We start from the raw sequence: 14,141 nt of genomic DNA on the forward strand, positions 1-14,141 counted from the left end.
CTTGGGATCCCTGGTCTGGGTTGTGAAATTCTTGCAGATCTGGGAAGTGGAGCCTAGGAAGGGTGGGGTTTGGGTAGGGGAGGGGCCTCAGTGGAGTATAATGCTATGGAGTCCACCCACCAAAGCATCCGTTTTTCCTAGGGAATTCACGTCTGTCGCCTGGAGATCGGTTGTAATCCCAGGAGATCTCTAGCTACCACCTGGAGGCTGGCAACCCTCCTTTGGATCCTGATTAGGGAGGAAAGTAGGATATTTATTTGTTTTGTTTGACTTACATCCCACTTTCCCTGCAAGCGGGGCTGGTAACAACAATGGAACATCATCCATACAATTTAAACATTATATAAAATAGTAGCTAAAGCAGTTAAAAAAGGAATATCACCTAGCTGGCAACAATTCATAAGTCCCACAATGCTAAAACAAACAACAGAGAGCAGGCCTACTGGCCAAAGGTGCAATATTAATGCTGTTACATGGGCGAGTTACAACAGGCAGTTTCTCAGCAGGGGAGGCCAAAATAATTGGACATCTGCCACCTCAGCCAAAGGCCTGGTGGAACAGCTACGTTTTACAGGCCCTGATCTCAGGTGGGAGCATGTTCCACAAGGCCGGGGCTGTTAGATCGCGCTAACAAAGGACTCGTAGAGTGATTCAGCAAGTGATTCAGCTTTATTGAAGTAACGAACAAGCACTCAAACGCATTAGAAACCAGAACAGAACAACTGTGGGAGCTATGCTCCTTTTAAACATAACCGGGCTAATGTAGCCACGCCTATTTACAAATAACAACCAATGAGATTGCTTAGTTAAGGACCAATGGGAGTCTTTCCCTCTCTGGAGATTGTACAGATCTGATTGGTCGCTGTGGAAGGTCGACCAATAGCAATGTTCTTCAGAGGAGCCTTCATCCGGCTCAAGCTTAACATTGAATGTAAATGGGCCGATTCAAGTGAGGATTCCAATACATTACAGGGGCTGGGGCAGAAGAAGCCCCGGCCCTGGCCAAAGCTCAGCAGACGTCCTTCGGGCTGGAGGCAACCAGTAAATGATAGTCTGCCAAGCGCAAGGCTCTCCAGGGCACATATGGGGAAAGCCAGTCCCTTAGATATGTTAGTCCCAGGATGCATAGGGCTTTAAAAAAACATTTTAAATTGCTTTTATTCTAAAAACTACACAGAAATCATAAGAGTATCTTCAAACTATGAGAGAAAGTAAAGATAACCACTAAAAACCCAAGAAGCGGTGGTCATATAATGCTTACAACAATTTTTTAACGTGTTAGTATTGTAACAGTGCTATATCAATGAAAGAGTTTAGTAAAGTATATCTGTGGCAGTTAACTATATAAAGAACATCCGAGAATCTATTAAGTATGGATTAAGTTCAGCTTCTAGAGATAAAAGTTAACGTTTGTCTTTCTTCTTTCTGAGATCATAGTCTCAATTGGCTTTAGGAGTTTTGGGAGACGCTACCCCTAATTCTGAGTCAGATTCTTCAGTAGATGATGATGAGATTTCACCCTGGCTTCTCTGTTTGTTATCTTCTTCATTTGCATTGTTGTCCTCTTGAGGCTTTAATGGCTTTTCTGGTTTTTGTAACTGCTCCAAAAAGGCCTTAGCTTTTGTGACAGAGTCGATCCTTTCTTTCTTATCGTTGTATTTGAAGAAGATGCCTTCTGATATAATCCATTTGTAGGGGGTGGATAACTTTTGTAGAAATAAGACCAAGTCTTTATATTTTCTCCTCTTCTTTCTTATTTCAAAGGGAATGTCTTTTAATACTTTGATTTCTCTGTCTTTGATTTTTAAGGTAGTTCCACTAGTCACTTTAAGTAGCTGGTCTCTGATATGTCTTTTGGAGAACTTCACATAAATTTCACCGGGCAGATTATTTTTTATATATATTCTGAATATGTCCTGTAGGCCATATCAATCTAGAGGTCGCAATGCTGCTGCTATCATACCAGGGAGGTCAGTAGCTACTTCCGGTCTCGGGACTGAGGTGGCTGGGCTGCCGTTTTCTGAAGGTTTTGTTTTCGGCACAACTCTCCTCCCCGCTATCTTTTAGTTGTTTACTTTTCAGAAAAGTTTCATAAGTCGATATCGCTTGAAAGTTTATGCCGTTTTCTCTCAAATGTTCTTTACATTAGTTTTTATTTGCTTATAGTCCTAACCCCCCCTTAAAATGCTCTGGAATTGGCTTTTGTTTAACCACGGAGTGAATCCTCCACACCGCTTATCTTGGGGGGGGGGGATATTTTCGCTTGGATGACTATCCGGATGTTTTGGTTTAACAAGAAAGACTCACACTTCATCGTAGATCATGCTGAGGTAAGGGTTTCGCTTGATCACCGTTCACTTGTCCCGGTGTGCGCCCCTATTGCTATTGCTGGATCCACGGCAGCGGGACTGTCGGAGCTCAGAGGTGTCTCAGTCCCTCGGCAGCATGCCTTGGGAGTGGCACCTCTCATAATCCATGGCTGGGGGCTCCCTGCAGGGACCCCGGGGGGTGGTGCGGACAATCACACCCCCTCCCATCCGCTGGGTCACGGATCGCGTCCCCTGGAGCTCCAAAGGGACGCGTCTGCCATTCGGGTTGCCAAAAACCAGAACTGGCTGCATAGGGCTTTGAAGGTCAGCACCAACACCTTGAAACGGATCTGGTACTTAATTGGTAGCCAGTGCAATTGGCATAGCTCCGGCTGAATGCACACCTGTGCATATAATAAATAAAAGCATTGTTTCTGAATTAAGAAAGCTGGCATATTGCAGGTGCAAAGATTGAGTATAGAAGTCCTTTGTTTGACTCTTCCCCCCCTTGTTTCAAGCACTCATCTGCATTATAGAACTGTGATGTTGTGGTTACAGTGGCAGGCTAGGATCATGGCAACCAGCACTTAAAAATTCCCACTCTGCCTTGAAGTTTGCTGGGTGACCTTGGCCCAGTCATTCATAGCCTGTCTTGCTTCCATAGGGTTGTTTTGAGGTTAAGAATAGGCAGACCACATATACTTTCCAGAGCTCCTGGGAGGAAGGTGATATATAAATGTGACTGAAGTATACTGCCCTAGTTTACAAGCCTTTTGTAAGGATTATTGAGATAATGTATGCAAAGTCCTTTACAGTACTATATACATTCTAAGTATAGGGAAAGGCTTAGTGATTTAGCACAAGCTTTGAAAGCAGGTCCCAAATTCAGTCCCTTGGTATCTTCAGTGAGATCTCTGGTTAGCAGGCTGGGGGGTGGGGTGTGTGGAAATCCTGGACAGCTAGGTTAATGTGATTTAGTATAACATATTCTCTCTAGAGCTGAATTAATGAACAATGTAATGTAACATAAGTAAACTAAAGTTTAGGCCTCATATTATGGGGAACCTCTAAATATACTCCCAATTACTAAATTATGGGGGGGGGGTTGTACTACAGGCCTCTTAAACTTGACACTGTTTAGGCCTCAGCATGTCTTAATCGGCCTGTGATTCTCTGTCCTGCCTGTTCCCACTTATTTAAATAAAACAATGCAGATCACCATCCTCTGTGTGCTTACAGGAGAGTAAGTCCTACTGAAATTAATTGGATTTACTTCTGAACAGTTATGCTTGGCCTGTAAGAATAATTGTACCATCAGACCAATAGCCCTGGTGGTGCAGAAGGGGTGAGCCCCATCAAACATTTGTTATGTCCCTCCAGTCAGCACTAGGGGTTGGTGTGAAATCTGTCACAAGTCTTTCAAGTAGATTTGAGCCCAGTAGCACCTCAGAGACCAACAAGAGTTCCATCGGACATGTCAGGAGGGAGCTTTGACTCTTGAAAGCTCATAGGCTTTCCAGAGTCAAAGCTCCCTTCATAGCTCCCTCATCGGACACGTCAGGAGGGAGCTTTGACTCTTGAAAGCTTATACCTGAACCTGCTGTTAGTCTGTGAGGTACTACTGGACTTGAATCTGGCTGTTTTACTGCAGACCAACATGGCTACCCTCTGAAACAAGTCTTCCAAGTGTAAATTCTCTATGTAAAAAAGGAAGAACCTGAGGTAAAAAGTTGTGAATCCTGTCATAAATCTTACAAGGGTGAATTTTCTATGCAATTGGCTAGAACAGAATTAGAAGTTAGCAGGGCTGAAGAGTCCTAATTTAAAAAGGGAGGTTAAAAAGCTGTAAAGCAGAGAAAGAGAGATTAAGGAATGACAAGGTAAAATGGTGTTGTAGCAGACTCAGAACAAAGCAAAGGAAAAAACAGAGAACAGGACAGTGTTTCACAAAAGTCCTGCAGAACTTGTTGTTGGAGAAATTATTTTTGACATGAGACAAATAATAAGGGATTTAGGCCCAGCAGTAAGTGAGCACAAGTCTTCTTTTGCTAATATATGCTACTCCACAGGAATCTTATCTACAGGGGAGGGCTGTGTTGTTTGCTCTGAAGATGGAAAGTTGTTGGGAAAGGATCCCTTACCCGTGGACCGCTTTTGCTTGACCCAATGTGTGTTCACTTAGAAAAGAATCCTACTCAGAGCCTAATCCTGTGCATTTTATTTATTTATAGTCCACCTTTCTCACTGATACTCAGAAAGAATTACACAGTATAAATCAATGCCATCAGATGAGACATCTAATAAACAATGCAATAAGATTAGGATTACAGCAATTTTAAACAAGAGAAAAATAATTACATATGATATGTCAAACAATGTAGAAAACTATATTACAAAGGTAAAAACAATGCAGTAAGCACAGGATAATACATACAGCAAACAGATAATACGGAACATACTATGATTCAGTCCACAGTCCTGTTTCTTTTATAAAAGCTCCTTCCTGAACCATTCCATTATCATATAGCTCTATTATCTTTATAAAAATGGTCTCTTGAATCTTTCTGTTTTACATAGTTTGCAGAATGACAAAAGTGTGGGAGCTTCCGGACATCCTCAGAAAGGCCATTCCACAAAATGCATGTGTATGGGCAGTTCTTGATCTTACCCATTTGTTGGATGGCACCAGTAGATGCCTTGAGTTAGTGATTCACAGAGAAAAGAAGTGTGTAATTACAGTTTCAGGTTTCAGTAACTGGAAGAAAGGCTCCCACACTTCTTTAATTCTGCAAACGATGTTCATTTGTTGTTTGGGAGGGCATTTTTATAAAGCTAATACAGAACAGAACTGTACTCTATGCTAGCAATTTGTTGTATGTTCTCTCATACTCTCATAGCATTTTCATTTTTTTGTAATTCTATTTTCTGCATTGCTTGACACAGCATGTCTGATACTTTTTTGCACTTTTCTAATTTTTGTTATCTAGTCCTGTTGCATAGTTTATTAGATCTCTCATGCTATTGGATTATTGTTCTATACCATGTAATCCAACTTGAGTGTCAAGTACAAAATTGGTAAATATACATAAATACATAACATTATAAATAAATAATAATGTAAATAAATATTAGTTTACTAACACTGTACTCATCCCCCCCCCATTTTCTGTCTACAGGCCTGTACAGACGTGACTTTCCTTGACAGTGATAGAATCAACCCCAGTCTCCTTTTTCTTGGCAGTTTGGTCACTCCGCCAGCAGGACCCGCCCCTGCAGGGCCAAGAGCTGTCCCTCATTCCTCCTATACCTTCACCGGACCAATAAAAAACCCTGTGACTTGGAAGGCCTGTGCCAAGTAGAGAAGAACATCGTTGCCAACCATGACTGAGCAGCAACAGCCGGTGCTTCGAGAGGTGCTAGATCAGCACCTGCGTGGCTTGGGCATCGAAACGTTCTGCGTGGAGCACCCTGAAGTGAGTTAGTGGAGTGTGGCACTGGTACTACAGCAAAAAAGTGAAGGGAACCCCAGAAAACTCAGATTGCTCATTCTGCACCGCAGGCATTTCATGTTGCCAGAAACAGTGGTCAGTTTTCTGAGTGGAAGCTGTGGTGGTAAAAAGCTGCCTTCTCATGGAAAGCCCTGCTCTTTTCTCCCCAGTTGTGTAGACTGGCTTTGATTGCTCAGCAACCAGCAGGAGCGACTTTTGGAACGCTTTTTCATGGCTTTCTTGTAGCAACTTACCTCCCCTCCCAACTCTTGCTGGGTCTTTTAACAGGTGCAGTACAGGAACTCAGTAGGCAAACTCCCCACCCTAAGAAGAAAAGCATTGTTGGTTTTTTTGTTGCAATGTAGCCCACTAGATAGCTTTGGTTGATTACTGGTTATCATGGAGATGTCTACACAGTAACTGGAAATCAACTGGCCATAGAAGCCAGGCTGGAGACTGAACCCTAAAATGCCAAGCATGTTCCAGGGCTAAGTCAGGGAGGGACTAGATTGTTTGGCTTGTAGGTATATAGAATCGTCATAGGTCCCATGCAACAAAGTCTTTGAAAGTGCTCTGTAAACAAGGAATTATTTTGTCTCATTGGTCCATTCTAGCCTATTGATTGCTCTTACTGGCATTTACTCTCTTGGGTCTCAGGCAGGGCCCGTTCCCAGCTTACCTGGGACTGGGTTTGAACCTGGAACCTTCTGCACACCTATGAAAATTGTCACACTTTATTGGGCTCCTTCCTTTGCAGAGGTCACACTGGATGATCTTTAGCTGTATCTCAAACCTCTGATTCTATCACAGCACCTTAATTACTATTTCAGTGGGGAGAAGTAATTCTGGAAGAATGCACAGAAGACTTGAAGAATTTGGCCTTCCATCGTATACAGTTAAAAATAATTAGGTATTTCCAGTGCCCATGTGAGCTGTTTATTTGCCTTTGTGGCCAGGCAGTGCAGGAAATGGTACCAAGATACTAGAATGGAAATATTTTAAAAATTACAACATCTTAAGTATTAAGATGGATGCTCTTAATATGCTACTGACATGTCTTGATATTGTTTCCTAAGAATTTTCCTACTTTAGTTTTATTGCCAGCAGTAGAGGGTTTCCCGTTAACTGTAGCCTGTATGTGTTGATAGTCCCTTTAAACCTACTTTGCCCACTTAACGCAAGAGGGCATGAACAGTTCACCTTCGTTAATTTGTTCCATTTTCTTTCTGATTTCATGATACTTGTAACTTTGGTTCTCAGTTCATGATTATATGATCTTGAGTTTAGAGTTTGTATGTGGCTGTTGGAGTACAGTCTTACATCAACATGCCTTCTCTTCCATGCATGTTACTTACCCTACTCTCTAGTTGCTGTTTGGCATCCCATCATGTACTGTTCCAGACAACTAGGTATTAAGTAGGATGTAATGCTTGCAATGCTTGTAAGCTGTCATTATGTGACTCTTCAGTGCTATCATCTCCTACAGCAGTAGGCTGCCTGTCTTTACATCATTCTCTATGGTAGGGAGAAACCATCCATGTATCGCCAAAAGAAATCAAACATATTTTAACTGAACAAGAAATCATGGAGGGAAGCCAGAACATGTTATCTGCATGTGATTGCCCTGTAAATAAAGAATGCTCCAGAATATGATAGAAGGAATTGTCACACATGAACTGAACTGCAAACTTATCATAGGAGTCACGACAGATAACAGTATGGAAAATAAAACAATTATATGTGATGGAGAAATTACAATTTTCAGCTGGGTTCTAAGTAGGGGTCTTAATGTTTAGCAAGAAACTCTTTTCTTTATTGATTATGACTGAGGAAAGCATCTATTCCTAACAAAGTTCAAGATGCTGACAGCTTTACAGATAAAAGCATGAGCATATATGGACAAACAGATGTTAGGGTCTTGCAGAACTTATCAGCACACTTTATTTCTACTGACGTTACACATGGTTTACTGTTTATTCAAGTATGCAGAATCATTTATACTGACTCATGGATGTTGCAGTAAATGTTCTGTTCTTTGGACATTTCATACCATACCTGAGTTTAACAGTGTTAAGCTGGCTGGTCTGATAAGAGACAGCCCTTAACTAACACAATTCCATTCTCCTTCATTTGTATAACCTCACTAATGCAATACTCATACACCCAGTAGTGATTTTAGGGGTGGTATATATTATTGGTTTAACAGCCATCAACCACTGGCCCAAATCTGGCCCCAGGAAATCTATCAGGTGGTTCATGTGCGAACAGAGAATATAAATCACACTGCCATCATGGCCTCATAGCTAGTTCAAAAATAAATGTTCCATCAAGGAGCAATTGGTTTATTGACCTGAAGTCCTCTCCCCCCACCCTTAATATATCTGGAAGTGACTGGTGAACCATGACTGGTTCTGTACTGTTAAAGTTTGTTTATTTATTTCAATTTGTATCCCACCCTCCCCGCCAAAGCAGGCTCAAAGTTGGGTTAATCTAACTTGGATTGTGTTTTTATTCTGTTGTAAGCTGTTCTGAGCCCTGCTTGCAGAGAAGGGTGGCCTAAAAAGTCTAAATAAATAAAATACTAGGTAGTCACCGAAATGTATCTTGCAGTAAAGCCCATTTGCCCTTCCTGAAAGAACCCAACCTGACTGTGGGGAACTACAATGTGGTGGCTATGGAGGGCTGCAATGTAGTATCCCTGTGCTTAGTTCTGCATTATACACCAGCCAACTCAGTTAACACCCAGGAGTGTATACAAAGCTACTAGTGATGTCTCCAGCCCATACTTCACTAGAACAAGATATTGCTCAGTTCCCATTAATCTGATTAGCACTTGTGCTAGAAAAATTCTTTATATTGTAGTTTATGACTAAGACCTTTTCCTTGGATTGGAAGCTATTGGGAAGTGGGGTTTCCCCCATTTCCCCATAGCATCATGGCGCATCTGTGCACCTCCTAGGTTTTTGTCAGCTTTTGTCTGATCTTTCCCAAACCTGTTTTGCTGCAAAGTGTTAGAAAAATCACAGCAAAGCCTGGATAGCTGCTATATAGGCACAAAAGTTAGAATTTTTCCAGTCTTGCCTGCATGGCACCCATTTTCCTTGCTCTCATACTGGCCATTCCTACCCTTTCCACCACAGGGGATTAAGGATTTATTTTCTGATGTATGCCTTTCTGTTGTTATATTACTATGTCCATTACCAGAGACAATAAGGATCAAAAGACTTCCTGGTGGCTCAGGAGGAATTACCGTCACCGGAGTTGGGAAAATGTTGGGAAACTCACTTTCTGGAAGTCCTGTTGCTGGTACACTGCGTGGACAGCTGCAGCAAAAATGGGGCTTCTGAAGGAAAGTGCTGCTATATGGAACTGCTCTGTTTTTAAAGCTGCAGCTGGAGAAGTACGTGAGGGACAGTCATATTGTTCTAATTGTTTTCTAGGTATTCACAGTTGAAGAGATGATGCCTCACGTGCAACATTTAAAAGGAGCACTCAGCAAAAACCTTTTCCTTAAAGACAAGAAGAAAAAAAGACTATGGCTGGTAACGGTTCTGCATGACAGGCAAATCAATTTAAATGACTTGGCGAAGAAACTGGGTGCTGGCAGTGGAAACCTGCGCTTTGCTGATGAAGCAACCCTGTTGGATAAACTGAAAGTTGGCCAGGGTTGCGTAACGCCTTTAGCTCTCTTCTGCGACCAAGGAGATGTAAAGTTTGTGTTGGATGCTGCCTTTCTGGAGGGAGGTTATGAGAGGTTGCATTTTCATCCAATGACAAATGCAGCAACCGTGGGGATACATCCAGATGACTTCCTAAAATTTCTTAAGTCTACAGGACACGAGCCTATGCTTGTACATTTTGATGATATAGCATTATGAGACCACTTTTGTATTTTAGATATGGGAAATGACTGTTTAGCCAACAAATGTAAGAAATATATTTTCGTACTATTTCAAAAGTATTGTAAGATTCCCCCCCCCCATGGGATAATACTGGCTTCAGAGTGCACTTGATAACGTTGTGATGTTCTCAGCCACACTGGTCTACAGGAGAAGCCCACAGGTTACCGGTAGAGATTATAGTTTGCATGTAGGTCTCAAATTAAATCTCCAGAATTTCCATCTGAAGGGAATCACAAGTAGCAGGGCAAGCATTGTCTGAGAACTGCAGCCACTCAGATAGATGGACCAGGGGTCTGGCTTGGTATAACTGCTTAGTTATAATAATAACCTTAGTTATAATAACCTTTTATTCTGGAAGCTTCCAGAATAATTTTTCATTTCTTCCAAAATTGCTAGTTTCAGTACTTAACACAAAATCTAGTCCTTCATCAACTCAGTCCTATTGTGGTTTGTTTCATGACTGCACTGGAAAATAATAGGATGGTAGTAACTGGGAGCTGTATGTTACAGGTTAGATACCACGGCTGCCTAGAGAACAGACATCTGAAAAACCCCATCTAGATAGAATTTATTTAGAAAACTTACATGTTCCCTTTCCAGACACCTGCTTGAGGCTGGAGTCACCTCCCACTACAAATATTAAATTGCGTTGCTTGCATATGTTAACTGTAGAAACTGTTGTGATCCTTGGAACAACCTGCTGCTAGGATGCAAGGCACCAACTGGGCATCCCTTTTTTAAACTCATGCATCGCCACTTGCTTTGCTTCTTCCATTTGTTTCTCCTATATTTCCAACCAGTTTTTTCTTCTGGAATATGTATATTATACGTGAGCCTTGCACCCACTCGTGTATGGTTATTATGATACAACTATATTGAGTGCAGAGATGTATAGAACTGGAATTTGTCACACATGGTTATGAATTCATGATCCTCACAATGTATCCTGTAAGTAACGTACCACTTTGCAAGCTTCTGCTGCTTCTCCATTTCTTTCATCTTTATGACTTTTAGCTGCACACAGTAGTTGCTGCACCTCAGCTCTGGCCATATCCATGTTAGTATTATAGGGAAATGCAAGGACTGAATGTTGGCATCAGCCACAGCAGCAAGTGCACTGGAATGGCAAAGGTTCCCTTGGCACCAAATCAACAATGGGCTGGACCATTCACAATCTGAGAACACTCCTAGATACTTCCTTGCTTTATAAACCTCCGAACTACCACACTTAAGTCTCCTGCATGCTTACACACACTTTGTACATAAAATAGACTGGTCCTGCACAGATTCTATTGACAAATACAGCAGCTGGGGCAACTGAAGACTTAACTGAATTTATTTCACCTAATCTAGCATGGACAAGCAAGTATCAAGTTGTCCCATAAACTGTAAATGATAGTATGAGAATCAAACTCATTTGCTACAAGGGCTGGATTTGACATAAATGTCAGGCCAGGCCATGTGTGCCATAAAACGTAATGCCAGGTACAAGAGATACTATCTTTATAAAGGACAGCAACTGGTAATCTCTGAGTTGGTGTGCTCTCACTGCAAGGCCCCATGGGCTGATGAAGGTGAAGAGGAAGAGGAAACCCCCCATGGGCGGACTGGAGAGCCAACAGTGCAGTGCTGGGCAGACACTCCTGCACTGCCTGGAGTGGGGGGCAAACCAGTTCCCCAGCCCACTCCCAATGTTGTGAGCCCGGGCTCCAGGGTAAAAACATGAAGCAGCTGGATGTTGCGAGCTCCTTGCTGGCCCTGAGCCACCATGGAAGGGGACTGGGAAGACAAGTTGAAATACCACCCCCCACAGACACACAGGACCCAGACCAAATAAAGCCCAATAAGCCAGAGATGCCTGTGCGGCAGTGGCCACCTCCAGCCAAAGCCACCAGGCAATCCACGGTGGGGCAATGTTCGGGGTTCAAGCCAGAGATTGTTGGCAAGCTGCACCACCCCCATGCAGCAGCAGCCACCCCAGGCTGAAGGCTGCTGGATCATCTGATGGGGGAGCAGGCACTGCTCGCACAAGGCTGTGCACGTGGCAGAGGCCCCAGACCACCCGGCCACCAGTATAACCAGATATCACTGGCAGCCCCCCCCACAAGGTGGGGGAGGGAGACCAGGCCACCAAGTCACATGCTTCATCCATCCTGTGGCTATCCAGGACAGCATTCCCTGAGCTGCAGGGCAAGCGGAGAGGTGTGCAACCTTGCCTTGGAACCCTAAGCCAGCATGAATGCAGCTGTGGTTGTTTTCAACTTGCCAGTGAAGTCAAGGGGTGTTGCAGACGAGGTTGTTCCACAGTGCTGAAGCCACAGAGTGACTCCGCTCACTCCCCTCCCCAGCAGCCCTCTCTCACACCACTTGCTCAGGGGCCAGATCAGAGCTCTGAACAGGCTGATTGTGCCCCCCCCCGGCCTTATGTTTGACACCCCTACACTTTCTAAAGGTTGCTGAACCCTGTACCCAGGCAGCCATGCATGGACGTAGCCTTTTAATTTTCCCGTGTCAAAAATTCTCAAGAGGATACTTACCGTCCTCAAGCCTTAATGCCTCAGTGTAGCCTTTGGAACCCCACCTCTCCTTCCTGCAATTTCAATGCATTGTGCCGTATCTGTGCCATAGCCACAATTACCTAGCCCCTACCCTCAAAACTGTAACTAAACTTTAGCCTTCAGCAACTCTTGCAACAACCATCCCTTTTTCCCAGATCCTTTCTGAAGAGAGACATGATAGCCTCCCGTGGCAGTTTACCAGAAGACCACATGAAAGCAATGGGGAAAAAATAAACCTCTGATTTTACAGAATCTGTAGAGCAACAGTGTGAGGAAAGAGCAGTATTCAAACAAGTGCCTTCCTGGTATTCAGGTGCTTGCTCCATTCTGCCTACTTGCTAAATGGGACAAATCATAGTTGCAGAGAAACAGTGAGGGGACTGGAAGAAGAAGAGGAGATTGAATTTATACCCTGCCCTTCACTACCCGAAGGAGTCTCAGGTGGGGCTCAGAGAGCTCTCCTGAGAAGTGCTCGTGAGAGAACAGTTCTGAGAGAACTTGTAACTGACCCAAGGTCACACCAGCAGCTGCATGTGGAGGAATGGGGAATTAAACCTGGTTCTCCCAGATTAAAGTCCGTGATCCTAACAACTACACCAAACTGGCTGTCAGTAAGTTATATTCTCCCAAGTCCTATCTTGAAAAAATCAGTTCTAATCTATCTCTTATAAGATAACACCATATTTAAATGCCTTGACATGTGTGTTTTTTCCCCACACAGAAGGAGGGAAGTATTACCCAGCAGCTATAAGGACTTTTGGCGATAAAATTAATCAAATGATACTTTATGGTGCCAGAATGTGGATAGAAGGTAATATCTGAGACTACTGATTCCTTCTTATTAAAATTCCTGAGAAAAACAACCTGATTACCGAAGTGTGTATCCAGTATAGCTATTCACCAAGAATTTGCAATTCCTTCATTACAATCAGTAGCTTGACTAGACACATTTACACTCAGGATTAAGATTCTTTTTAACTATAGATCTAAACTCCTTTTTAGACTAGGAGCAGATTTTAAATTGAATATTGGGAGAAAGCCAACAGCAGAAGAAAAGTCTCTGGTTTGGGATGGCTCATCTCAAAGAGATGAAGGGGTAGCTGTTACTTTTCTACAGGGAAATGGATTAGAATTGTCCACTGAGACTAACAAACAATATGGACTGTCGAGCAAGGTCTCGAGGCAGCAGGAAGAAGGTTGGGGGCCTAACATGCCTGGGAAATGGAAGATTTTGTTCACTTACTGTGAAGCTTCCTTCTCGGAGGTCCGGGAGTGGGACGGTCCTTTAATCCATCACTTCCTGGGACTTGGCTCCTCCTCTCCACTTGCAGGGCAGGCCAAACTTGATCCTGGAGGGGAGGGGCCTGTCCTCTGGTTTCCCAGTTCATTACCAAGCCGCTTGACTTCCCATCATCTGCAACCAACTGAACAAACAACCCACAACCCACTTTCCTCCCATATGGGAACAAGTGCACCGAGGCCAAAATCATTAACCTTCAACTTTATTTGCAACAGAATACAACACAGAAGCAATACAGATTTTTAGAATAACTGAGATCAACAGAGACACCGTACATCCCCCTCCTCAGATATACCACTCAACTCCAACACTTAACAGACCACACATCCCCAATGAGAAGCGGAAGCCGTTCCCTCCAAACAGGGCGGGCAGGACTGCCCCACTCCCAGACCACCGAGAAGGAAGCTTCACGGTAAGTGAACAATATCTTCCATTCTCCGGAGATCCTGGGAGTGGGGCGGTCCTTTAATCCATCACTTCCTGGGACATAAAAGAGCAGTACTCCCCAGAGTGGGTGTGACAACTTCCGCACCTCACAGGGCATGTTGGAGAACCCTCCTACCAAACGCAGCCTCAGCCGAAGC

At 43.4% G+C, this 14,141-nt stretch overlaps 1 protein-coding gene across 4 annotated transcripts in view; it reads left to right on the forward strand.

The window, feature by feature from the left end:
• Positions 1 to 9,961, forward strand: part of LOC107123650 (prolyl-tRNA synthetase associated domain-containing protein 1-like) — a 21,143-nt gene extending 11,182 nt beyond the window's left edge. For 3 of the 4 annotated variants that reach the window (XM_015426929.1, XM_015426930.1, XM_015426927.1), the window contains exons 2-3: positions 5,486 to 5,782; positions 9,238 to 9,961. In XM_015426929.1, coding sequence (XP_015282415.1) covers positions 5,690 to 5,782; positions 9,238 to 9,675 — 531 coding nt within the window. In that variant the 5' untranslated portion in view covers positions 5,486 to 5,689 and the 3' untranslated portion in view covers positions 9,676 to 9,961. The remainder of the gene's footprint in view (positions 1 to 5,485; positions 5,783 to 9,237) is intronic. The other variant, XM_015426931.1, reaches the window with a different exon arrangement.
• Positions 9,962 to 14,141: the final 4,180 nt, after the last annotated feature.

The sequence above is a fragment of the Gekko japonicus genome, unplaced genomic scaffold, assembly GCF_001447785.1.
Source record: "Gekko japonicus isolate JY-2015 unplaced genomic scaffold, Gekko_japonicus_V1.1 scaffold141, whole genome shotgun sequence".
Lineage (NCBI taxonomy): Eukaryota > Metazoa > Chordata > Lepidosauria > Squamata > Gekkonidae > Gekko > Gekko japonicus.